This window comes from Ctenopharyngodon idella, chromosome 17 (assembly GCF_019924925.1).
Source record: "Ctenopharyngodon idella isolate HZGC_01 chromosome 17, HZGC01, whole genome shotgun sequence".
NCBI lineage: Eukaryota > Metazoa > Chordata > Actinopteri > Cypriniformes > Xenocyprididae > Ctenopharyngodon > Ctenopharyngodon idella.
The window spans coordinates 4,670,789-4,697,226 of record NC_067236.1 but is presented as its reverse complement, the minus strand read 5'-3'; the positions used below and the strand labels follow the sequence as shown (position 1 = coordinate 4,697,226).

The following is a 26,438-nucleotide window of genomic DNA, read 5'->3' as shown; positions in this document are numbered from 1 at the left end:
AGGAATACGTGATAAGTAGATATAATGAAAAGAAATATAGCAGCAAAAGTTAATGTTACAAAAACAAAATTACTGATAGAATTTATAGAACTATTTATGAACACCTGTGCTTTTCAAAATAGCAAAAGGAAGGAAAGAATTAAAAAAAGTGAGGAAAAAGACTAACTAAAGTTTTCGTATAAGAAAGAACAAGAGATAAAAGTAAGGTCATAGGTTGATGTAAAATTACAAAATATATGGGCAACAAAAATATATAAGAAGTAAGTAGAGGATGATAATAGGGATGATTGGATGTTCTGAAATAATATTTTACTTTATGGGAAAATATCTGAACGGTCTGTGGAAGAATATTTATTAATATGTATGCTTTTATTAATATGTTATTATGCTTATGGAACATTGTGTAATGCTTGCTTTACATAGAACTGATCTGAAGTCAGTAGTGGAAAAACAAGATATGGTTTGGAGCCTAAAGAACAAGATGTATGGGAATGTACAAGGTGTATGGGAATGTACAAGATGTATGGGAATGTGTTTTTGACTATCTGACCATGTGTGGAAAGTTACAGCTGTTAAGAGATTTAACCTTGAAGGCTAGGGAGAGATATAAAGGTGGAGGAAACCCTTTCATCTTTGTCACACACTCTGCAGCAACTCAGAATGATTGTATGACTGTCTGACCTTTTCTTGCAAGAAAAAAACTTTATGCAGTGAGAGTCTTTTTATTTGCCACCACAAGTCTCAGGTATGTTTTCTATGTGATAAGCACATCACTATCATTGTGTAAATAACTAATGATTTAGGACCTCTAAGTTCTAAATGTTTGGTTTTTGATGGTCAAAGTGACATAGAGGGTTTAAATGGCAAAAATGAGACTGCCAGTGTAACAGAGACTCGACCTGATTGGAAATTTGTAATTTCTAAATTCCCTGATGTGTGGTTAAAAGACAAATATAAACTATGATGTTTATTTGTAAATGCATGCCATTTCTGGCAAAGTCTTAAAGGGTTAGTTCACCCAAAAATGAAAATTCTGTCATTAATTACTCACCCTCGTGCCGTTTTACACCCGTAAGACCTTCGTTGATCTTCGGAACACAAATTGAGATATTTTTGTTGAAATCCGATGGCTCCGTGAGGCCTACATAGGGAGCAATGACATTTCCTCTCTCAAGATCCATAAAGGTACTAAAAACATATTTAAATCAGTTCATGTGAGTACAGTGGTTCAATATTAATATTATAAAGCGACGAGAATATTTTTAAAGCGCCAAAAAAAACGAAATAACGACTTATTTAGTGATGGCCGATTTCAAAACACTGCTTCAGGAAGATTCGGAGCGTAATGAATCAGCGTGTCGAATCATGATTCGGATCGCGTGTCAAACCGCCAAACTGCTGAAATCACGTGACTTTGGCGCTCCGAACTGCGGATTCGACACGCTGATTCATAACGCTCCGAAGCTTCCTGAAGCAGTGTTTTGAAATTGGCCATCACTAAATAATTCGTTATTTTGTTTTTTTGGCGCACCAAAAATATTCTCGTCGCTTTATAATATTAATATTGAACCACTGTACTCACATGAACTGATTTAAATATGTTTTTAGTACCTTTATGGATCTTGAGAGAGGAAATGTCATTGCTCCCTATGTAGGCCTCACGGAGCCATCAGATTTAAACAAAAATATCTTAATTTGCGTTCCGAAGATTAACGAAGGTCTTACGGGTCTGGAACGGCATGAGCGTGAGTAATAAATGACAAAATTTTCATTTTTGGGTGAACTAACCCTTTAAGCTGGGCTAGAGTCAAAAGATTAATGATAAAGTACCAGTCCTGAATGCCTCAAAGTTTCTCTCTCTCATTCACAGTAAGCTAAATGTTGCTATCTGAGCCTGGGCCATAAGTGATAACAGTAAATATAATAATAGTGATATATAATAATGATAATAGTAAAGCACAGTGTTTCAGTTGAAAACAATAGACACAGAGCTGTTAAAGAAATGATTGCCATAAAGAGGGCAATTTGTATTTAAATGTTTCAAGTAAAACTCAATGACTTTAAAGAGGTCTTTAAATACAGACATTGAATGATAGAAGTGACTATTTTAACTAATGTATTATATGATCAGTAATTCTGTCGCATCTTAGTCCCCACCATGTTACAGGACTGATGGCTCTGGTTACAGATGTAGCAGAACATTACACTGAATGGATGGTTGTGATAATTAAATTTACTGAGTATAATCTCAGCATTTGCTGTGTTTCTGCTTTGAAGATGTCTAATGGTTTTGAGTGACTAAATACTGCTGTAATTAACCTGTCTCTCTGTTTTAACACTGTCAGGCAGTTCAATGGCTCTGATGGCTCTTGAATGCACCTTCCCTAAGCTCCAGAAGACACCTGATTCTGTTGAAGAAAACGGCCAAAGATTTTGTAATGGGAAAAAGCGGTTACCAGTGTGCATGAGGTGATTTCTCAATGACGGGTAAGATCCTCTTTGGCCAAACAGGGGACAACCTAAGGCAGGGGCGTTACCACCACTGGGCATTTACACTAAAGGGAGGTGTTTTATGTGAGATGGGTATGAGAGTGGAGCGGATGTCTGTGAGGCCAGCAGCATCATAAACGGGGGATGCGCTGTGAGAAGTTACAGCCAGGGGCGGACTTAACTAATAAGCGAGATAAGCAGCTGCTTAGGGCCCCGGGGAATTAGGGGGCCCCCGACAAATACCTGGACAAATACCAAGAAGCAGCCGCGGCTCGTCTGAATGGGCAGGTGGGGCAGTTCCCCACTAAAATATTCATCCAAACATAGACCTCTATATACACTGAATTAATAATAAATTATAAATGTGTTCAGCATTCTGCAACACTAATTTTTAGATTTTCTTGACTATTTTAAGTCGTAAAGTGAGCAGGATATATTAAAATATAGTGCAAGGATTCGGCAGGCATGTATTCATGATATTAAGTGGGGCAGCCTGTCTGGAGCCCTCCCTAGCTCTACAGCGCCCCACATATTTCCAATGTGTAAATCTGTGGTGAAAAATGGAACTGCAGCGCGCTGTCATAGAGAGCCATTGGGGCTCTCTTATTTTTTTCTCTTATTATCTTATTGCCCCGCTTATTTTTACGTTAAGTAAACACACCTTACGTAAACCTCGCTCCAGACAAGACGATATCAGTCCGCTTCAGATACGTGTCTGCATCAGGTCAGTAACTAGTTGGCATGTCTGTTCTTCCTATGTGGAGTAGAGTATCAAATGCGAGCATAAACCCTTTAATTTAAACGTGCACATGTGAATAGATTTTATATTTGTTTTATGTTTGTTTGCGAATAGACATTAGGCCTACTTTTTCCTCACTGGAATTCCTACATAAATTGCAATGTTTTAAAACAACATTCGGCAGCAAAAGAGTACCCTCAGGGATGACGTGTTTTTGTAGGCCAACCCGGAAGTTAGCGGCGCATGGGTTCCCTCGATCGAAAGCCTATGCATTTTTCCTATAGACTTTTGGAAAATCGCAAAAAATAAGCTCTGTGTTTAACAAAGGGTTATGACACTTACATGTTTTGTCTATCAAGATAATCTTTACAAGTTAACACAACATTTATACATTTTGAAGCCTAAACAAAGTCGTCAGATATAAAAAGCTAACAGTAGGCTATAAACGGACTACAGCACACCATGGTCGCGGATCATTGACTGTTGGGGCCCCATACCTGGAATCGCTTAGGGCCCCCAAATCCCCAAAAATGTTCCTCCATACTGCAGCTATGCCAGGGTACAACACCCTGAGGAAAAGGAAATTATAGATAAAGAGCTAAAGGGAATGGGCTTTCAAGAGCCGGCTGAGACCATGAGGTGATTGTCCTAATTCCTGGGGAGACCATAGCAAAAATGTATTAATATGATGTTGGTTGCCCTATGGGCAAGAACTGTACAGAAGTTTTGGATTCAGCATTACTGTGAATCTATGAATCCGTGAGGCTGTGTTGATTTTAAACTAATATGTCTGTATCATAGTTTTTACTCCTGCAGGTCATTAGACATGGCATAGTATGATTCCAAGACATGGTGGTGGCTAAAGATGAAGACTGCTTTTGCAGATTCAAGAGAAAGATAAGTGAATTCAGCATTTAAAATAAAGATAACCTTACAAATGCTTCTAGCATAACATTTTTTAGATGGTCGTAATGGTTTTTATTTGGAGGTTAAAAATTTACATTTTAACCTTGGTTAATGATTAAGGGTTCTCTATATAGTAAGGAATTTAATATTACATTCTGTCTAAGTTACAGTCTTGTGAGGCTGTTGAAAATATCATTTGTGCAGTAAGACAGAGAGACTGATTGGGTGGGAAGGAGGTACTCTGTCTGTTTGTTATCAGCCTGCTAAAGCTTGAAATTATATTAGAACTAAAACAACCCAGCTGACCTCTCTAAAAAACTAATTATAGTTAAGAGACATGCTTTGAGACTGGATAAGAGTAAACCTACAGGGAAAATGTGAAGTTTAAATGTTTTTTAGATTTAACACTAAAGGCAAACCTTGAAAATGAGCGGTTCATATTCATGTGTCTAGTATGAATGTGATGGTGACTACACTTGTTTTGTATGTGTTAGTTTGGGAAAATATATTCTATCCTCATTGTGTGTATATGTCATGAATCTCTGGAATAAGTGTTTTATCATTACAGATGAGTTAAGTGAAATGAAAAACTTTACAGAAGCCGATAATTCTGATTGAATCTTATGAAAAGACGATAATGAACATGGGATGAGCTTTAATTAGATTGGCTATCCTGTCTGCTAATGGTAATTATGAATACTTTTGCCATTTATGATGTTGATTTGAATTACTCTCTGGATTAGTATGTTTAAAAGTATTTATGTAAATTGGATTTGTGAAATTGAAGATTGCCGTCCATGGGTTAAAACCCCTTGTCTAAATTCAACTAAGGGTCTAAATAAATTTAAACTGTCAGCTATGTGTGATCAGAATTATAAACGTAAGTTATAGAATTGACGGCAGAGAAACAGTGACATATTGGCTAAGTCACTATCAAAATTATCCAGAAAGCCCCATCACATTTATGAACAAAGGAGGGGAGTGGGGAGGAACATCAATGTTGTTTGACTATCCTTGACCAAGTCTGTACACCACAACCTGACCTGATAGACACACCATTCGATAACTGTGAGAATGCGTTGTTCGTAGATGGCTCTGCCTTCAGAGACAAAACAACTGGCCTGAATTGAGCAGGATAAGCTGTGACCACCAAATTTGAAGTGTTAGTTTCAGGGCCGTTGCCCTCCAATTATTCGGCACAAGCAGCTGAGCTTGTGGCCCTCACTGGAGCCGGTAAACTGATGGCTGACTATCTACACCGACTCCCATTATTTGTTCGTTCGGGGTGGTAGACGAATTTGGGGTGCTGTGGAAAGAGAACATTTTTGAAGTCAGATGGTCACCCATCCTTCACAATGCTGTTAGTTTCAAATTTGTTGGATGCTATTTTGTTGCCCGATTAAATTTCTGTTTGTGCTGCCCAAAATTGAAGCAAAAAGACTATGTTTCTGTAGGAAATGCCGGAGCAGACACAGGAGATTGTGTGTACTCTGTTATCTGAAATAACCTTGACTCTTCTCACTCTTTACAGAGCATGTCCAGAGGCAGAGAAAGCTGTCTTGAGGAAATCTGATTGCAGAATTAAAGACGGCACTTAGTTTAGTGTTGATGACATGTTGAACTATTTTAAAGAAATGACTTCTATCCTGTCTAACATTTGTGTTCAGGTGAAAGCAGCTCAAGAAATTCCAAATCAATTCCCAGATTTATATCCAAGACCGAGGTTCGACGATGAAACATTGAGTGAACAAGACAATGAAATGTATTGATTGAGATATATTTCCTCATCTGAACATGATATTATTATTATAATATTATTGAATATTGTATGCTTTAATATGTTAACAAGCTTAGTTTTATGTTCATTTATGTTATTATTATTATTATTATTATTATTATTATTATTTTATGTGGGCTATAATGACTGTAAATGGATCTTTGTTGGAAAGAAAGCTTAACAAAAGGGTTATAAAAGTTTTAGTGGAGATAATGACTGAATTGATTATGTGAATTTGTTTTCTTTCATTTCTATTTCTGGGAGAAAAAAAGATTTAAAAGATGTTATGCAATTAAGATGGTACATGCTATATGTCTGTAAACTGAAGGAAGCTGTCTTTAGAGATTTAAAGCTTAAATGAATTATTATGGGTCTTAATTATTTTTGTTTATTTTTATTTAGACCTTTTAACGGCTAAAAAGAGTGGGAGTTTGTAAAATGTTGAATCTATTATGCTGGGTTTTTTTCCATTTCAGTTTACTACAACAATGATTTGACTGAGTATTATCTGATTTGATAAGCACATAACTGGGGTAAAGGTATATAACAATGGTTCTCTAATTGGACGACATACCTCAATTTGTTGTTTCCTGTTTTATTGATGATTTTACTGCTTTTATGTTTGGGTCCAAGCATATTGCAATCTTTACAGAGAGCTATTAAGTCTTGGAATAGTCTATCGATCACAGTATTAGATTATGAACTCCTCCTAATCTTATGAACTTATCTATCCTCATATTTCTTTGTATTTGGTATCTGGAGAGTGACTGTGAGTTTGGCCTAGTTCAAGCTGATTTCCCAGGTAAACACTTGATAGCGGAATATACTGTTGTGTGTTTAGATTTGAGATGTCAACCTCTTCTAACATGTCAAGAGTGCAATAACAGTGCGTATTCATTTAGCCTGGGTCCTAGATAACCAATCTATACTTGTATAATATTTTGCTTGCTCATACTGAAGGGACTATCCCTACAAATACAGCCTAAGCGTCTTTCTTTCTTCTTTCACAAAGAAATGAAGGGCATAAATGTGATCAAGTAACTTAAATTTGATATATTATTATTTGGTTATCAATTAATGATAAAAATGGAGGAATTGTGGAAGCAATTAGAGTTATTTTTGCATTTCTGTACTGCTTAGAGAGACAGGATGTAGTTAATTTACACGAGGATTGCATGTGATCTCTGTCTTTGCTAGAACAAAGGACAGCTATTGATCTTATAGATGTATATGATTGTATGACAGAAAATAAGAAATGTGTGATTACCATATGACAATAGAAAGAATACACTCAAGGCATAGAAGAATGTAAACATGTTCCTAATATGGTAAAAGAAACTATAATTGGGCAGAGGCTTTAGCCTTGAAAGTTAGAGAGATAAAAGTGAGAGGAAGCCCTCCCACTGGTTGATGTTGTGAAGCCGTAATTTTCCATTGTTTTTCCTTTAGTATAATAACACTTGTTGGAATTGTACTGGTCAGACAAAGTCAAAGCATTGAGAAATTCAGATGAAGTCTGAGCATTGAGTAGTGTAACATGTAGACGGACTCTGAGCATTAAAAAAAAGCATTAATATTATTCAATAAACTCTTTTTTTTTTTATCATCTCTTCGTCTCCTGCTTCTGCTCATCTCTGGCTTTCTCAGTCAAACTCTCAGGCTGATAGAAGGCTGTTAATAGAGTTTTGAGGCACCAGACAAGACTTTCTGTTGACAGGTTTGCTGGGCTGCACACACCAGAGAAATATATTTTGATATATTTTGACAAGATCCACCATCCGGGGCTGGATTCGATATTTCTGACTCGGAGATTTCATCCGATCTAACATTTTGGCGTAGTCGGCAGGATGGAATAACAAAGCAACTGTTATCTCCATCAAAAGAGTCGGAGTCGGGATTGTTTCTCGCACAGTCAGGAGATGGAATGACTCCAGGCCACTCGGGCTACAGACTCCGGGCCACTGATGTGAGGACGAAGTTGAAAACTCTCCCTTGCTGGTGTGTTTCCCTCGCTGAACTGCAACTTGTGTGAGTGTGATCTGTTTATTTCATGTTAATACGATACCGTTAAGTAGCATGGCTACTGGGTCAGATGATATTTCTACAGTTATGGAGAAGTCAGTGTTTAAAGGGTTAGTTCACCCAAAAATGAAAATTCTGTCATTAATTACTCACCTTCATGTCTTTCCACACCCGTAAGACCTTCCTTCATCTTCGGAACACAAATTAAGATATTTTCATAAAGTCTGATGGCTCAGTGAGGCCTGCATTGCCAGCAAGACAATTAACACTTTCAATGCCCAGAAAGCTACTAAAGATGTATTTGAAACAGTTCATGTGACTGCAGTGGTTCAACCTTAATGTTATGAAGCGACGAGAATACTTTTTGTGTGCCAAAAAAACGAAATAACGACTTTATGACAATATCTAGTGATGGGCGATTTCAAAACACTGGTTCATGAAGCTTTACAAATCTTTTGTTTCGATTCATTGGTTCGGCGTGCGTATCAAACTTATCATAACACAAACTTATCAAAACACTTATCATATAACGAAGCCTCATTTACTGAAATCACATGACTTTGGCGCTCCGAATCCCTGATTCGAAACAAAAGATTCGTAAAGCTTCATGAAGCAATGTTTTGAAATCACCCATCAGTATTCTCGTCGCTTCATAATATTAAGGTTGAACCACTGTAGTCACATGAACTGTTTTAAATATGTCTTTAGTAGCTTTCTGGGCATTGAAATTGTTAATTGTCTTGCTGGCAATGCAGGCCTCACTGAGCCATAGGATTTTATGAAAAATATCGTAATTTGTGTCCCGAAGATGAACGAAGGTCTTGCGGGTGTGAAACGGCATGATGGTGAGTAAATAATGACAGAATTTTCATTTTTGGGTGAACTAACGATTTAAGCTAGATGACGTAATTGATAACTTAACAATAACTAAAAGAATGTTTTAAGATCAAATAAGCAGAAGCAGTATTACTTGATTAATAGTTGCTAAATATCACAGTGCAGAAAAGTGATCTAAGTTGAATTAGTGACAACTAGTGAAAGCTGAAGGGGTTTAAAAAAGTTGTCTTATTAAAAAAAAGGCTAAAGTTAGTGTTTTAAACGTAAAGGAAATATTGGTGAAGAAAGGAAAAGTTTGTTGGTTAAAGGGTGGAAAGAGATTCTATTTTCAAAGTTCTCTAAGTACTAAATGTTTGGTTTTGGTGGTTTTTGATGGTCAAAGTGAGTAGAGGATGATTATAGGGATGACAAAAAGTTTGAACAAAGTGTTCAGGATGTTTTTTGTGTGATGAGCACATCACTAACCGTAGTGTAAATAACTAAAATGATGAGCGTTTTAATGAAAAACTTTAAAAAGGGTTTAGATGCTATTGTGAAGGAAATTTCAATTTAATTCATATTATTTATTCATATTTACTCTATATGTATTTACTCCATATATTTACTGCAATATTTCCTTTTCTGTTATATGAGTGTATATGTTTGAGGCCTGTGAGGCCTACTTCGGCCTGAATATGAGAAGATGTCACAATGACCTGCTTGATTTTGCTTGCCTCTGCTTGTTTGGTAACACAAAGTATCATGAAGATTCTGTCAAGATACTACATGCAGAATTGAACATATCAAGTGCTTATCACACTTTCTTTGTCAATATTAGGGAGACAGTTACTGAAAACAGTAAGCCAAAAGGGTATAAAAACAGAGAAGCAAGCTGCTTATTTTCTGTCACACATACGGTGGAGCTCACTGCTGTCTGTCTGTCTGACCTTCTTGCAAGAATAAATCATTAAAAGACTCTGTCTCTGACCGTGTTCTTTTTTTGGAGGGGAAATTTCTACACTATACAGACACTAATCTCACTGATGAGTTACAATGATAACTGCAAAAGATGTAGCACGAGGAGAGAGTGCTAGCCTCCTCAAAGTTAGTGTGAATCTTGACTGCAGATTGATAAACTCCAAGAAAAACCTGGAGTAACATTACATGAATTAAGTCAGATATTATCGGTTTTTAGAGAAATGCAGAAGCATTTAACGGATGCGTGATGTCAAAACTTCCATTCCATTCAGTTAAGAAAACCCTGCACCCTCAGTATGGTTTTGTGAATTGCAATCAAATTTTATGACTTTGTAAAATACAAGGGATGTTTTAGTCATAGCTGATAAGCTCTCAAAGTGGATTGAAGTTTTTCTTTGGATTTTCTTTGGATGTATATGGTTTTGACTGAAGCAATACAAAAGACACAAAATCAAGTTCAGGATGCATGTAAATTGTCTCCAGAGGGGGGACATGGAAATAGAATTGTGCCAGGGCAAATAGTTTACATTAAGAAATTGCAGCGTTCAAGTTGCAATTTCTTCAACCAAGGTGAAATGGTTCCAATGTGGTTTTATTAGTCACCCCTTCAGCTGTAAAAAGCTGTAAAATTAGTAGGCAAGACTAAATGGACACATATTATTCATTGTAAATTAGCTCATACTCCCAATCCTTAGATGAGTTAAATGAGACCAGCGAAATGCTGTAGGATGGGGTCATAGGAAGAACCTTGTCTTTTAGTGACTTGGGGGTCACTATGATGAAGATAATACAGGTGGGGGCTAATATGTAGCTTACACCACCTGCAGTTTAGTCACCACACAGTCTCTAAGAGAGCTGTCTATATCTCTATAAAAAAGTCAAAATAATTCCAACAAAGTTTAAACAAACTTGTTTTTCAAAAACAGCAGAATCTGTTTTTTGTTCACTTGTTTTCACAGATCAATGTCAGCGGTCTTCAAGAAGCTCGCTGAGAGAGTTCAAGCCTATCATATCAAGGACACTCTGTGGCAACAACACTGACAGACAGAACAACAGGAACTTCAGTCAGAGAGACGTAACTTCGCAATCTTCAACTACAAGATGGTTCTTCTGAAGGAACAGTCTACTGAGACATTTTTAAGAACAGAGACATTCTGGCCTTCAAGGTCACAATTAGAGACACTTAATATTTCTGTCACATGACAGAGCTATATACGTAATGGGCTTTACATCTGTTTAGGATGATTTATGGGCACACCACCCTGAAGATCAACCAAATCGAAGTCTAACTATGTTCACCCAGTATTTGTTTATTTGCTTTCAATCCACATACATACAGGGGTACTGAAGTTCAAATCACATAGCTGTCATACAGGGTTTAAGCGTTAATCTAGATTAAAGCCAGGTTTATGGATAATTTTCTATCATACTTGTGGAACCAAGCTAACATATTGCAATGATACTTTACTGTGTTGGTTCCTTACTGATTGATTACTCAGATCCATAATTCCATCTATGGTTGGAACCTCACAATGGTGATGTTAATTTGGCATTGTCTTTAGAGCATATGTATGCCAAGGTGCTCAATATATCCAATGGATGTGTTAATATTTCCCTCAGTCATCTATATTAGGCCACTTTATCCATATCCATTTCCACTATCTGATTTGTTTTCTATAACTGGACAAGTAACATGGGCAGAATTAACGGCATATTAACTAATTTAGTGATGGTTAATTTAATTAATTTAGCCTGCCATTCAACAATCTAGGTTGTGTTTCCCGTACAACAACATACTAGTTAAGTAATCTGCTAATTAATCTGTTTGAGATTGAATTAATGCCAGCTAAATTACGGACATGGCATCTGAGGATTAATTCTCATTTTTCTCAGTTATTTTTCTTTATTTCCATATTCAATCATAGGCTTCTTCTTACGAACTACAGCACATACCAATATGCGTACCCTTCAAAAATGGCAAACTAAAAGACAAATTTGTATATATCCAGACTGAAAGATATAGGGCCCTATTTTAACGATAAGTACATGGCGTAGGTGCACTTAGGGCGTGTCCAATCCACTTTTGCTAGTTTAACGATGGAAAAAATGGTCGGCGCACTAGGCGCATGGTCCAAAAGTGTTGTACCTAGTCTCTTAATGAGTCATGGGTGTGTTTTGGGTGTAACGTGCAATAAACATTTGCAAACGGAAAGACTGAATGCTTGACCAGAAAGGAATCCTTTTATTTTTAACATTTAAAAATGTTTGTGTGCTGCCCTGTGTGTGAAACAAGCAGAGTGCAAGCAAATATTGCGCTATTGACTGTAGACCAGGTTTTTGTTAGTCAATGGCGCAGTCGTTTTCAGTTGCCTCAAAATAGCAACACGCCAACAATGCACCTGAACACACTTCGTTTTCAGACCAGCACGTCCATGGGCGAACAGAAGGGTGCGAGTGCATTTGCCATTTAAACAACATGGGTGCTGGATGTAAAAATGATAATTGCGTCAGGCTGAAACTAGCAAAACACACTTGCGTCGCACCAAGCGTTGCATTGCACCGGGTGTATGATAGGGCCCATAGATTATTGAACGTCAGCTTGTTGAACTATGCTGATAATGAAAGAACTTGTGACCATAGTTGGCAAACAATGCTTTTGGGAAATGCATTGAAAGATTTGTGCAATCTGAATGGTCCATGTCAGTAAGAAAAGTAAGCAGTGTATGTCAGTAAGAAATTGTGATTTATCATTAACATTATATTTCATGGCATTTGCATACAAGAGAACTGATTCAAACTGATCAGTTTGCTCTAAATGTGAAATCTGAAGGGAATAAAGGAATTTTTCCTGGTGCATTTAAGGGAATAATTTTGTAAGCAGTTCTAAGCCAGATGTGCAGATTTTCCAGATGTGACAATGCTATTCTAATAATGACAAGTGAAACACTCATTGCTCCTAACAACATGCATTTTGTGGTGGCAAAGCTTATGCATTCCTTTCTAAGGGATCGAAAGGTAGATGTTATTTGACTTAGCTTCTACCAGCTTAATGAGTAGTGTGAGAGGATAGGATTATGTGAAACATCATTTAATGATGACATATTATTGTGACCAAGAATTCTGAAACTGGAAAATGGTTGAAAGGTTTTTACCATTTTTAGGAGAGATCGATTTAAAGAATGAATTACAGGTATGACATGAGGCATTTGAGGCCACAGCAAACACTACACTTAGTTCTATTGCTAACATTTCAGAGAAAGTACCTGTAATAAGGAAGTTTGTTTTATAAAATCGAATGGCTCATGATATATTGTTAGATTCCTAGGGAGGAACATGCAAAGTGATTGCAGCTGAGTGTTGTTGATACATTCCAGAAAACACAGGCAGAATGCAGCAAATGTTCTGCATGAACAGGTAGCTAATCTCAAGATCACTGTTCTTTCCTCATCCAAATGAAAAACTGTAATTTCATAATCATTTATAATCATCAGTCAATTATGTAGTTGTCATTTGATTTTTTCAGGTTGGTTGAATTCAGTTATAATCAGTAATCTTAAATCATTTATTTCATTTGAACAAAACCAGTTATTGTAGATGTTACCACATGAAGTACATTTTCTAATTTGAACTGACTAAACATTTTTTTCAGTGTACCTTGTTAGCATCCTCATGCTTCTCGTAGCTAACAAACCCAAATCCGCGCGATTTCCCTGTGGGGTCGGTCATGACCTTCACGCTTAGTGTTTTACCTGCAGGTAGAAACAAAATCTTCAGAGAAAAATTCTTGACCACAAGGCTACCACCACCACAGCCGCTTTATGCTCTCAAACTCACCATATTTATCAAAGAGCTCCTTCAGTCTCTGATCATCCATGTCCTCGCCGAAGTTCTTGATGTAAACATTGGTAAACTCTTTGGCTTTGGCACCCATCTCTGCTTCCCTCTCCTTCCTGGACTTGAAACGGCCCACAAACCTACAAAAAACAATGGAGACAGAAACGTGACTGATACAGAAATGCAATACAGACTCAGACCGACAGCTGCAGACCACCCACAGACACAAAACAGCTGCAGCAGGGACAAATCTGACTTATAAACACTAAAATTCTAGAAGACTAACAGCAGATATTTTGAAAAACTATTTTACCCATACAATGAAAGTCAGCGGGGTCCAAAATAACACTGAATAATCAAAAGAATAATCTTCTTTTTGGTTCCACAGAAATAAGAAAGTCATACAGTTTTGGAACAACATGAAGGTGAGTAAATGATTCTGATCCATTGACTCTACAAATGATTGGTCTATGAAATTTCACCCAGAGCTCTTCTCTCGAACATTAGTAATTGACAACTACACACCTTCCTGGTCAATCTACAAACCAATGGCCATCCTTCCTGTCACATGACTCATGCTCAGACACTCACACCTTCCGGTCGTTCAGCAGCATGCCGTTCATCTTCTCGATGGCACGGTCGGCTGCGTCCTGAGTTTCAAAATGCACAAAGGCGTAGCCCTTAGATCCGTTCTCGTCGCACACCACCTGTTAAACAGACATAGGATAAGACCACCTCAAGAATCAGATTACACAGCTTCTCTCATCTGAAATGTGTGTTAAAATCTAATGCATGATTTATTGCTTGAATAGGGGAAACCAATAAGCTATTCGGGTCTTTTTGACCCAAATGACATTTGCTGAAATAAAAAAAGTTCCCTTTATCCAAATGGCGTGAGACTTTGTAACTTTGTCAACACTTTCTAGAAGGATTCCACACCACATCTATAATGCTAACGACACACAGGAACAATATAGTTGGAATCGCTTTCAGAACAATTTTTTACAGCTTATGCACAATAAAAAACATTGACTGCCAATCAGAAGCCACATGACTTTAAAGAGCTAAAGCATTTAAAGCAGAAGATGACATACTGTAACTGCAGCACATGCTTATAATAAACAGAACGTTATCGTCTGCTGGTGTGGATGCTAATATGGTTGTCATTATAGTTTCCTGGTAGGAAATATGATTTGAGAGGGAGTCCAATTGTCCAATTTCCCAAGCAAAGGCAATAAATTACAATAATTTCTTACTAGGAAAGTCCTGTTTTCCTACTAGGAATCTTGTATTTTCCTAGTAGGAAATACAATTTGAGAGGTTCATGTCGAATTTTCAGAGCAAAGGCAATAAATTACAATAATTTCCTACTTGAATGCTAATACGGCTATCATTATAGTTATCTAGATATAATTCTTGAACAGGATTAAAAGGGATAGTTCACCCAAAAACTCACCCTCAAGCCATCCTAGGTGTATATGACTATCTTCTTTCAGACGAACACACAATTTGCTTCAGAATGCCTTAATAACCCCCTGGAGCCGTATGGATTACTTTTATGATGGATGGATGCACTTTTTTGGGCTTCAAAATCTCGATCGCCATTCACTACCATTATAAAGCTTGGAAGAGCCAGGATATTTTTTAATATAACTCCGACTGTGTTCGTCTGAAAGAAGATAGTCATATACTGTATACCTAGGATGGCTTGAGGGTGAGTAAATCATGGAATAATTTCCATTTCTTTGGTGAACTATTCCTTTAAGAGCCCTGATTTTGATCACACCTTAATTTTGAATAGTCATGTAATTACCGTGTTTTGCCTTTGTAGGGCAGCCCAGTACATACATTTGAATTATGTAAAGGTGCACAATGTAACTTTTTTTGTTCAAAATTAACGGAATGTAAATAATACACAATCAATCCTTCTTCTAAAATGTGTTTTTGTCTTACGTTGATTCACTATGGTAAGCCAGTTATAATTATATATATTTTGGACATCATATCTGTAAATAAAGAAAAGTTGCTCCAGCTACTTTGATGCATGTGGGAGTGGCATAAGTTAGTTTGTCACAACGAGCGAGAAAGTTTGACATGCTAAATCTCGAACCTCCAGGAAACACCTTTTTTTAAAAAAAAAAAAAAGAAAAGAAAAGCTGAACAGAGGAGCTACTGCTTACAAAAAGAATGCGACAGAGTTCATAATAAAATGAGAATAAAGATTAGCTTGCCTTTTGGAGATGTTAAGATCGGAGGGATTTGAAATATTGTAAAAGTGACGCTGCGATGGCGTTTTTATTACTCAGCAGGTGAGTAAGGTATTTATTGAACATAAATTGCCATATGTAGCTCTCTAACAGAGTTCCTTGTAAAGCATTATCTATTGTAAAGGGTTATTTCATTATGGTTGTTGTAACGCTGTGCTGGAATGTATTTTCAAGGAAGTACAGTGTCTATTAATGGGTTTAGCTACAGTAACGTCTTTAGCCAGTCAGCTTAAGATCCTTTCCATCTAATCTGGTTATATCTCTTAAGCCTAGTAGTGAAAGTTTTGTGAGCAGTAGGATGATCTTTTTAGTTATGAGAAAGAACCATATTCATCCGCACAGTCACAAAATACATGCAGTTTTGTTTTTTAATCACTAGAGGGCCAAAACTTCAATAGTGTACCTTTAATGTATAAATTAGTTTTTCCAGCTTTCTAAGACATAAAATCACTCCTCACCTTGCAGGACAGGATGTTTCCGAAAGCAGAGAAGGTATCATATAGGGCCTTGTTGTCAATGGACTTGTCCAGATTTTTGATGAAGACGTTTCCAACCCCAGATTTCCGAAGTGATGGATCTCTTTGTGACCACATGATTCTGATCGGCTTTCCTTTGACCACATCGAAGTTCATTGTGTCCAAAGCTCTCTCCGCTGAAACCACAAAAACATGAGACATAAGTCATCTCTGCTCTCTACCTCAGCACTTAAATTACTAACAATTATGACAGGATTAAGACATGTCTTAACCAACATAAGTCTCTGAATTATTTATTCCTAATATATTTAATAGTGTGTGTTTAGTGAGCATGTTGAGATACTAAAACATATTAACCACCTCAAACAAGCTTGAAGCTTGTTAGCTAAGCCCGTGCTAATGCTAGCAGATCTAGCAGTAATCTAATAATTACAGGACAGTTATATTTTAAGATGATAAGATCTGTTAATTTTTTAGTATTCATAAGAATTTATTTATTTTAACACATCGACTCAAATACACAAAAAAACATTTAGCATTTAAGCTAAATGTCTTTCATTATTGGCGTGGACTGATGGTAGAGCAAAGCACAATTATGTGACTTTTTCCACTCATCTGCCATAAGTGACAAATATACATCTGACAAAGTATTGGTGGTGGATACAAAAACACATGAGCAAAAATATCAAGAAAAACAGTGATCACTGGATTTGATCCAACCCAGGTCTAAGAAAACATTCTCAAAGTAGCACTGACCCTATAATATTCATAGACATTTATTAATAATGTGGATTATATATATATATATATATATATATATATATACACGTCTGGAAAAGTCATGTGACTGAAACATGAGGTTTAAGGTTTGTCAGTTTTTTCAAAATACTTTTTAAACCAAATTGATGGTATATGAAACTGTGAGGGACCTGTCACCTATTGTAATGCATTATGATCTGTCTCTCTCTCTCTTTCTGTTACTCATAGCCCTCCCCCCAACATACACACACACTAAGCACTAAAAATGTCTGGTGAACAAAATGGAGCAGCCTTGTGTCTGCTGCCCTCAGCAGTTTACAGTGTAATTGTATTGAACATGGAGCTCAGGGCTGGTGGGATCATCCAGAGAGAGAGAGAGAGAGAGAGAGACCACTGCAAATAACAACTTTCAGCCAACACTGGACAGTATACACAATCTTTTTTACTATTAATGTAGCGATTTCTGGTTTCAAGCAAAAACTTTTAGTTATATTTTATGGAGATTTTGAATCGTTAGTGAGGACGCACATGCACTGACAGCATATTGTTGTCAATGTAATAGACAATATCAGTAGTAAGCTGTCATCATTGTATAAAACAGAATAAACAGAAGCATGGTGTGGCTGTCCCATGAATTTGCCTGTCTGCTTGGTTCTTCAAAACACCTCTCAGAAAAGACAGGCACAGTACAGGCAGCCCTCACTGGCTCTATATTTAGCAGTCTTGGGTCCTTTGAGCAATGTGCTGGCAGGCAGCATGTGTTCAAGACTCTGTGTCCATTGATGGGGCTGAGACACTGGAATGTGTGTGGCTGAAGCTTACCAGTGCCGGCAACTGTTTACAAATGCAGCTGTTACATGCTGAAGACCAAACCATGTGCTTGAGCACATTTGCCAAGCATTTGCATGTTGTAATGTACTATTGTACTGACACACTGTGCAAAAACATGTGCAATATAATCTCAAGTCTTGATACACTTTCAGATGTACATCCTACAGTGGTCACCAACCACTTTTGTCTCTTATATGTAAACATGTTGACTATCAGTTGCCATTCTGAGTTTCTAAATGGAAGTGAGTGAGTTCAACTCTGACCTTTTAACCTTTGTGCTGTGAAAGAAAAGGACAGAATCGAGCATTTAGCACAGGAGACAGACATTTGAGATCCAGAACTGTTAAATAAATTACACTTTAAAATGTAATGAAATATAAAGCAGTTTTTTATTGTAATAATATTTCACAGTATTAGTGTTCTAATGAATTTTTGATCAAATAAATGCTGCCTTGGTAAGCATAAGAGACTTTTCAAAAACCTTAAAAAAACACGTACTGACCCCAAACTTTTGAATGGTAATATACATTCATCCATTGTGTATTGCATAATTTGATCTGATTGAACAAACAAATGTTTACCCTGAAGACTATTAACTCAGTAAGGAATAAAAAAAACATATTTAGTGCGTTGCATAAAAGTTGTAAAACTGTGCAGGTTACTCGAAATGTAGGAAGGACAGGACCAAAAAAAAAAAAAAAAAGCCCGGTTAACACATATTCTTGTCTCGTTTGAATCATAACATTGTGAAATAAAGCTGAAGGTGCTTCACAATGGTATTATCCCCTCCTGACACTTTAAATAGCACAAATAGGTCATGCGAGGTTGCAAAATGTGGGCTAACACACACACACACACACACACTAGCACCGTTCCCCTAGTGTTCGTCAGAGAGCTAAAAAATGGAGGTATCCTAATGTTCAGGTTTGCTTCTGTGTAGAATGTCTCATATCAAAGTTTATGGTAGATTTAGGCCACTTTGACTATGTGGGTCAAGCAGTACATTCAATTATTGTCTAGTTGTTTATTCCGATTATAGGCTATAATTGAGCTCTACTGAGTGTTGAGCTTTTACATTAAAATTTTCAGTTTTTCTAAGTTAAACAGAACATTTGATTGTTTTTCTCAGTAACTTGATGTTTTCCATTAATTGGACAAGACTAGCAAGCTCAACAGAACAAAATATCAGTCAGTCCTCTAGAGGGTGCTTGGCATAAATGATTCATACATGCATGTCATGCTGCATATTTAACCTTTGTATCACTAAGTGATGATATTACTTCAGGACAAGGGAAATGATACAGCCAGTAGTTGTATGGCAAGCTGATTTATTATTTGTTCCTTTAAAAGCAATTTAGTTTATTTGTATGGTGCATTTCACAATGCATATTGTTTGTGCCTTACAAAACCCTTAGCGAGCAAACCAAGTGTGATTATATATCCTTAGATACTGGTTAATTTCAGCAACATCCTAACGTCTATTTTATGTTACTATAGGCTACTCGTGAATAAAACTGGAATAGATTATATTCAGCAGATGCTTTTATCCAAAGAAACTTACATTACATTGAAGGTATACATTTATTGGTGCATGCATTCCCTGGGAATCAAACCTATGACCTTGGCATGACAAGCGCCACGCTCTACTGTTTGAGCTACAGAAATGTAGGCTACATAGCAAGGCTGTAACCATGTCTTGAACATTTTTTTTTTTACAAAACATTAAGAAATAGAATAGTGAAGGAAATTCTAGGTCTAATTCTAGTTGGGAAATAATCATTTTGAACTATTTGCAAATAATATTTGTATTAAAATGTGCACACATGTACTTTCATTTGTATGCCTTATACGTCGAAACGTAAAACGCTTCTCTCGTCACACTCAGAAATTACATGAATCCTGTAAATAAATATATTTCAATTCAAAAAGGTTTCACTATTTACATTTTAAAAGTGAACAATTGAGGGGGACAATTTGGCCATTTCTTATTATTGGGGGGGATGGGGGAGGGACTTGTCCCCCTCAATGTCTGTCATGGTTATGGGATACTAGTAACTAAGAAATAATTGCTAGTACTTTATTTTTAATTTTTACATAAAATACTAGTACTATTAGTAGGCTACTAATAAATATTTTAGTGACTGAGAAATAATTGCCAGTACTTTGCTTTTATATTTTAAATGTTAGTTCACCCAAAAATGAAATTTCTGTCATTAATTACTTACCCTTTTCACACAAAAAAGTATTCTCGTCACTTAATAACATTAAAGGGATAGTTCACCCAAAAATGAAAATTCTGTCGTTATTTACTCCCCCTCAAGTTGTTCCAAACCTGTGTAAATGATAATAATTACTAGTACAGTAACATCAAATTGGAATAGATAGTTGTAACTATTGGTATAGTTAAAAAGTACTTGTATCTTATGATAGTTAAACTGGAATAGGTAGCCTATCAGCAACAATTTGATTTCTGAACTACTGATCCCCATAAACTTCAGTGGCAAAACTATTACTATTAATTAGTTATATTTTATATTATATATATATATATATATATATATATATATATATATATATATATATATATATATAAATACTATAACCTAACAAAAAGATACTATTTCTTTTAAAAGAAAATGTTAAAGCAGCTTGCCATAATATGGCTGGACATAATGCGGTGACAGGCAGTCAGTAAACCCTGACTTTCACAATATGAGGAGAATAAAGCGGTCTCTTTAAGATGTTAAAGATGGTTTATAGCAGAGAGGAGTGAAGAACGGCGCACTGTGGATAACTCAGAAATACATGTGGCAACAGCACACAGGAGAGAGTGAACGCGCGCGCACACGCTACATATCACCTCCAGTGTCCCTACATTTACGAACAAAGCATGACATATTATTCCCGTTACTTTGACAGCTATGTGCATCACGTTTAAAGTCACCCAGGACGACAGGGCGCCGTCTGTCATGTCTTACCGTCCGCAGGCTGCTGGAAGTTGACGTAGGCATAGCCCAGCGAGCGCCGCGTGATCATATCCCGACACACGCGGATGGACAGCACCGGGCCGGCCGGACTGAATTTCTCATACAGCATAGCCTCCGTGATATCAGGGTGCAGGTCGCCCACATAGAGAGAAGCCATCGGATAACTCCCCGCGGTCGCTGCGTTCATGTCTCGGTGTCGTTCAAGCCTTTGAGCTCGTGTGTTTTGTCTAGTGCTGAAATGACAGTGCGTAAAGAGTGTCCTAGAACCAGAGGGACAAATGAGTCTATTAAACTTTTACGCTACTCTCCAAATAAACGATGTCGGTAGCACTGACAGCTACAGCATATGGAGTCCGGTCGCGAGGAACTGGCTTCAGAAATCGTCTGGGTAGTTCGAGACCTTGTCGTTAAAAAAAAAAAAAAAAGTTTGCCCTTTTCAAAAACGTTGTTTTAAAGTAGTTATTTTTTGAGATTTTCAGTATTTTGTATTTTTTATGTTGTTTTTTTTTTTTTCTTTTTTAAAGGTACTGAAGAACAGTGAGTTATACACTCACGGTGTGGTGGCCGGGGAAAGAGGGTGCGTGGGAAACGCACGGGCACTTTATAGCTCAAGCGGAGGAAATAGCAGCCAGGGTCGCATTCAGGATAACAGAAAAAAAAAAAAAAAAACACGCTCTCCGAGCATGCGGTGTACATGACAGCACATTCAGAACATCCAACAGCGACATCTGGGTGCAGTAGCAGTCTACAGCAAAATGTTTCTTTTACATGAACATGGGTCATTCTCAAAAAACTGACAAACATCCATTGAATGAATCAAAGATTAAAAATAAATGAAACCTCACATAAAAGGTAGGCTATACTTCTCTGACCTGATATTTTATTAATGTAATGGTCTGCCATATTTGCACATCAGAAAAAGAAAAACAAGTTTACCAGGTAAGTTTACCATGACATTTAGTTACATTTTCCTATTAAAAAAAAAATATGATCAAGGGCTAATTGTCCAAAATGTTTAATATGGAACAGAATGATCTGGATTTGGAAATCCCATGTTCTACTGCAGGATCAGATAAGCAATCTTACTTCTGTGCTGGTTTTTTTAAAAGCAAAATTAGATTGGATCCCCCTGATCCAGATACACACTTTTTCAGATTACCAAATATGTGCTCTACAGAGCCCCTAAAGGGACATGGTGACGGAAAAATAATTATAAGATGGGGGGAATAAATATATATATAATTTTTTTTCCCCCTCTCAATGTGTTTGCATTCTCTCAAAAGTTTCGCATAGGTGTTCACCCGAGAATTTTTTTTTTTTTTACTTTACTGTAGACTACTGGAAGGCTTAATAGGTAGCCTAATGACTACTTCTAATTACTTAACAGTTAAACTAATCAAGCAAAAAAAAAAAAAAAAAAAAAAACCCTACATATGATACAAGTGTTGTATTTTTTTGACCAGTTTTAAAGTCATTATTAAAATTTGTTCCTGAAATCCACCCTTCTCAAAACCAACTCCCCCCCCTTAACTCAATAAGTTAAGCAATTTTCAGTTTAAGTTATACAAGATTCAACCCATTTATAACAATATCAAGATAAAGGCTCAACATTACCATGCACTCATATGATAACCATTTAGAAGTCATGTTTTCCTACTTAAATTGTAAAATAAAAGTTAAGTGACAAAGGAACTTAATGAGGAAAATGTTTTTATTTAGGTTGAAATTTCAGTAAACACCATTTAGAATCCTTTCACACCAAGGCATGATGGAAAACACACACATGGACCTTTAATAAAAATCATAATCACCAGTCCACTGACCTCAGTTGATCTAATAGGGATGAAACCAGACCTTTAATTTTAGAAGTGTCCTCCATCCGCTCATCCTTTTGTCTTTTCTCACTATCTCGCTCTAATTGTGGAGTCTCGTTGTCCTGTTCTCTCATGCTGGGCCTTTTCTGTTCTTCATAATTGAGAGAACTGGACCCATCTACAGCTTGTTTCAGACTTAGTTTAGAGTAGAGAACTGGCTCAAATAATTTGTCTCTTTTATCGCTTTTAAAGACCATCTCAGCCTGTCTGAAAACAATATCACCCTTATCCTCAGTGCTCTCAGAGAGCTTCTCTGGTGTAGGATTGACCAGCAATAGGTCATTAGAAGGAAAGTCAAATTCAGATTCGAGATCCATTTGAGGCTGGTCTAGGTGATGCGCTTCAGTCACAGCATATTTTCCCTGAATCTTATAGGAGTTGTCAACATCTCTAAGATGCCACAAGCCCAATCCATCCTCTGCAACATGTGAATCGACAGCTTCTACTTTAGCTTTTCCTTCAGTCACAGCAACCACCTGACTCGTCTCAGTGCTTTCATCTGGTTTCAGCTTTCTAAAGGGTTTGTCACTTTGAAGGGTTACATCAACAGCAGGATTTTCTGGATGACCAATTCCCACTTGCACCACTGGTGGGAACTCAAGCTCCATGATGTCTGGTAGCCACATTGATAAATCCCCTCCCAGTCCCTGGCTGACGATGACCACACCTCCTCCAAAGCTAGGCTGAAACGGCCAGGGGGAGACATTGCCAATGTTTTGCATTGAGCGCCCAGAGAAAGAGGCACCTGCCATGATCCATCTTTTATCAGACAAGTCTCTGGCTGCAGGGCTGGACTTGGTAGCACTGTAGTCTGATGGCGGCAGCAATGTGGCCTGGGGTGCAGATTGTGGATCTTTAATAATCAGCGGGCCAGTGCTTACTACTGCGGTCAGGTCTAGAGAAACTGTAAGAGACAGTGGAGGTTCATTTCAAAGTAAAACATACAGGGCTCAACATGCCCTGTTGAGCAACATGCAACTTAATTTTTAGCAAAGAATTTTGGTATTTGCAAGAAATATTGGTAACGTTTTAATATAAGGTTTCCTTGGTTCACATGATCCAGTTTACATTTTATAAATTTATTAATTTTACATAAACGTATAGTTTCAACATTTACTAGTTATTCAGATTTTTTTAAGCCATGAATTGTATCTTAACATTAATGCACTGTGAGATAATGTGAACAATGTAGAATTGTATTTAACACCAAAGATTAATAGATGTTGTAAATAAACACTGCTAATTGATAGTTCATTTTAGCTAATGCATTAGCACCAAATGAGGCCTTACTGTAGAGCAGGGGTGTCCAATCCTGCTCCTGGAAGGCCACTGTCCTATCAAGTTTAGCTCCAACCCCAATTAAACACACCTGAACCAGCTAATCAAGGTCTTAGGCATACTAGAAACAAAGCCACTGGAAGGCAAGCCTGCAACCTTTAGCCAAAAAAGCATAACGGCTAATGCTAACGCTCCACCCCCTGGCATTACGCAGGGAAGGAGACCAGAGGCTGTTATTTTGAATGGATGTCAATGGATGAGAAGCTTCACTATGCTGATTAAACAGCTTTTGTGGGGAAATGGCTAATCATTTAATTAATCGACAGCCTGTTTGCCAATCTTCAGCATGTTTTATGCTAAACAATATTTCGTTGGGATCTATATGTAGATTTTAGCTTGATAAAAATGGGGACTAGGGAATGTTGCGACTGATGTCACTGCCATTACACGATAGGCTGAGAGGTGCCGCACGTGATTAAGTTAGCCGTTACGCTTTCTCCAATGGTAAGAGATACAGACCCTCTTATCTCCCTATAATATACAATCTCTTCTAGAAACTTCCAGACAGATGTGTTGAGGCAAGTTGGAGCTAAACTCTGCAGGACAGTGGCCCTCCAGGACCGAGTTTGGATACCCCTGCTGTAGAGTGTCACAGAAATATTTAAGTTCTTCCCTTGGCAATTTTGTTTACAAAAAGCGTAACTTTAACCACCTTTACTGTAAATGGAATAAAAACATTGCTGCTTGGTTCTAAGGCATTTTGGATACTTTCAAGACCCAAGTAATTTTTGCAACAGCAGAATTAGCCAGCTAGCAGCTTGTCTTGATGACGAATTCATAAAGTCAGAGAAAAAGTAAATTTGGAAGGAATTTTAAATTAAAAGATCAATGAAACAAAACTGAACCAAAATTGCAAGCGAGTGCAGCTCAAATCTCTCAGCAGGCTTAATCTTGAGCCCTGACATGGGTACTTTTTTGCTCATTTGAGCTCATGTCGCTTTACTAACCAGGAAGTTCTGGACGCTCAGAGCTTCTGCATCTTCTCCCACAACAATCACATACTGAGCTTTGGCCACCTAGGTCAACCCATCTGAAAACAACAATTTTTTTTTTGGTTTTCCAAAACCTATCAAGACAAAGATCTAATAAAGATAAAAATCTGATTCAAACGAACACCTTGATTTGAGCTTGTTATAGTTGCAGAATTTAGTGACAGCAGTCAGACCCACATCAGAAAGATAGACTCTGCAGTGAAGGTAAGTCTAAAGCAAACAGGAGAGAATGACATATCAAGCTATTGTCAGTTTGTAGAATTATAATAATCCTAACTGAGAATGAACACCCACCTCAGAAGACTTTAAACTGGACGCACGAACAACCAAATTGACTGCATCACTTTGCCGCGACACAAACTTCACCAAAGACTCTTTGGACGCCACACATCTGTCAAACAAAAAAATTAAAGCTAAATTATTTCAGGGAGCAAGTGTACAGAAAATAACGTTTGTTGAGCTGATCTACCCTTTGTTAATGATAAGGGAGACTTCAGGTTTGTCAGCAGGGTTTGGAGAGGAGGAAGCATGGCAAGACTGGACATAAAGCTGTTGACCAGGGCCAGGCGAGGCAGACACCTGCAGATGCAACTGCTCTCCTTTGTGGAACACGTTAGTATCTGCTGGATCACTCCAAGATGCTAAAGTAAAACAAATATTAGATAAGATACTGACTACATCTAATAGATTAAGAAGAGTATTTTAATGACATACAGTTCATGATCCTTAATGAAAAACTGTTTCTTCTCTCCAGTAGACCCTGTATATCATATGGCATCAAGAAGCCAGATGCAAAGCCATCAAAAGTGTGAGGCTGATGACCCCCATTTAAGAAACGTCCATCTTCTGCAGCACCAGGAAAGTCAGAAACATGCCAGACATCATGTATTACTCCTGGTAAGTATGCTGAAAAGTGTGCATTAAAATCACTCCCGTTAGATGTAACAGGAAGCGCTAGACACACTATAGCGCAAAAGAGGATGACAAAAACTGCCGCCATCCCAATCCTATAGTTTTGACTTGAGAGAGAATCAGTACAGAATAATTTACTAATTTACACAACAACTTTCCTTGTTTTACAGACCTTCCTAAAAAAAAAATCAAGCTGAGAGAAGGTTTACAATGTGCAGGTTAACGCATTAATGAGATTCAGCTTATCATGTCCAGGTGTTCAGGTTTACCTCATCAACTCATGCTGGCTATTGATTGGGCTTCTTCTTCTTTTTTTTTTTTTTTTTTCTTTTTTCTTTTTAAATTATGCAGCCAAAACAAAACAGATACAGTACATATTTTGTTTATTTGATTTTTTCCTTTTTAAAAAAGTCAAAGTAAATACCAATTTTGCCATTCAA

The 26,438-nt window shown here is 37.2% G+C and overlaps 2 protein-coding genes across 2 annotated transcripts in view; both read right to left on the bottom strand.

The window, feature by feature from the left end:
- The window catches only part of pabpc4 (poly(A) binding protein, cytoplasmic 4 (inducible form)), a 28,336-nt gene extending 6,892 nt beyond the window's left edge, over positions 1-21,444 (bottom strand). The window contains 5 exon segments of the mRNA XM_051867560.1: positions 13,383-13,477; positions 13,563-13,702; positions 14,154-14,269; positions 16,288-16,481; positions 20,874-21,444. Coding sequence (XP_051723520.1) covers positions 13,383-13,477; positions 13,563-13,702; positions 14,154-14,269; positions 16,288-16,481; positions 20,874-21,069 — 741 coding nt within the window. The 5' untranslated portion in view covers positions 21,070-21,444.
- zpcx (zona pellucida protein C) lies at positions 21,290-26,215 on the bottom strand. Its single transcript, XM_051867561.1, has 6 exons — positions 25,801-26,215; positions 25,556-25,727; positions 25,381-25,477; positions 25,211-25,296; positions 25,042-25,124; positions 21,290-23,660 (listed from the first exon to the last, which is right to left on the bottom strand). Exons 1-6 carry the CDS (start codon positions 26,084-26,086, stop codon positions 22,690-22,692), a joined length of 1,695 nt encoding a protein of 564 aa, XP_051723521.1. The 5' UTR covers positions 26,087-26,215; the 3' UTR covers positions 21,290-22,689.
- Between the last annotated feature and the right edge of the window lie 223 nt (positions 26,216-26,438).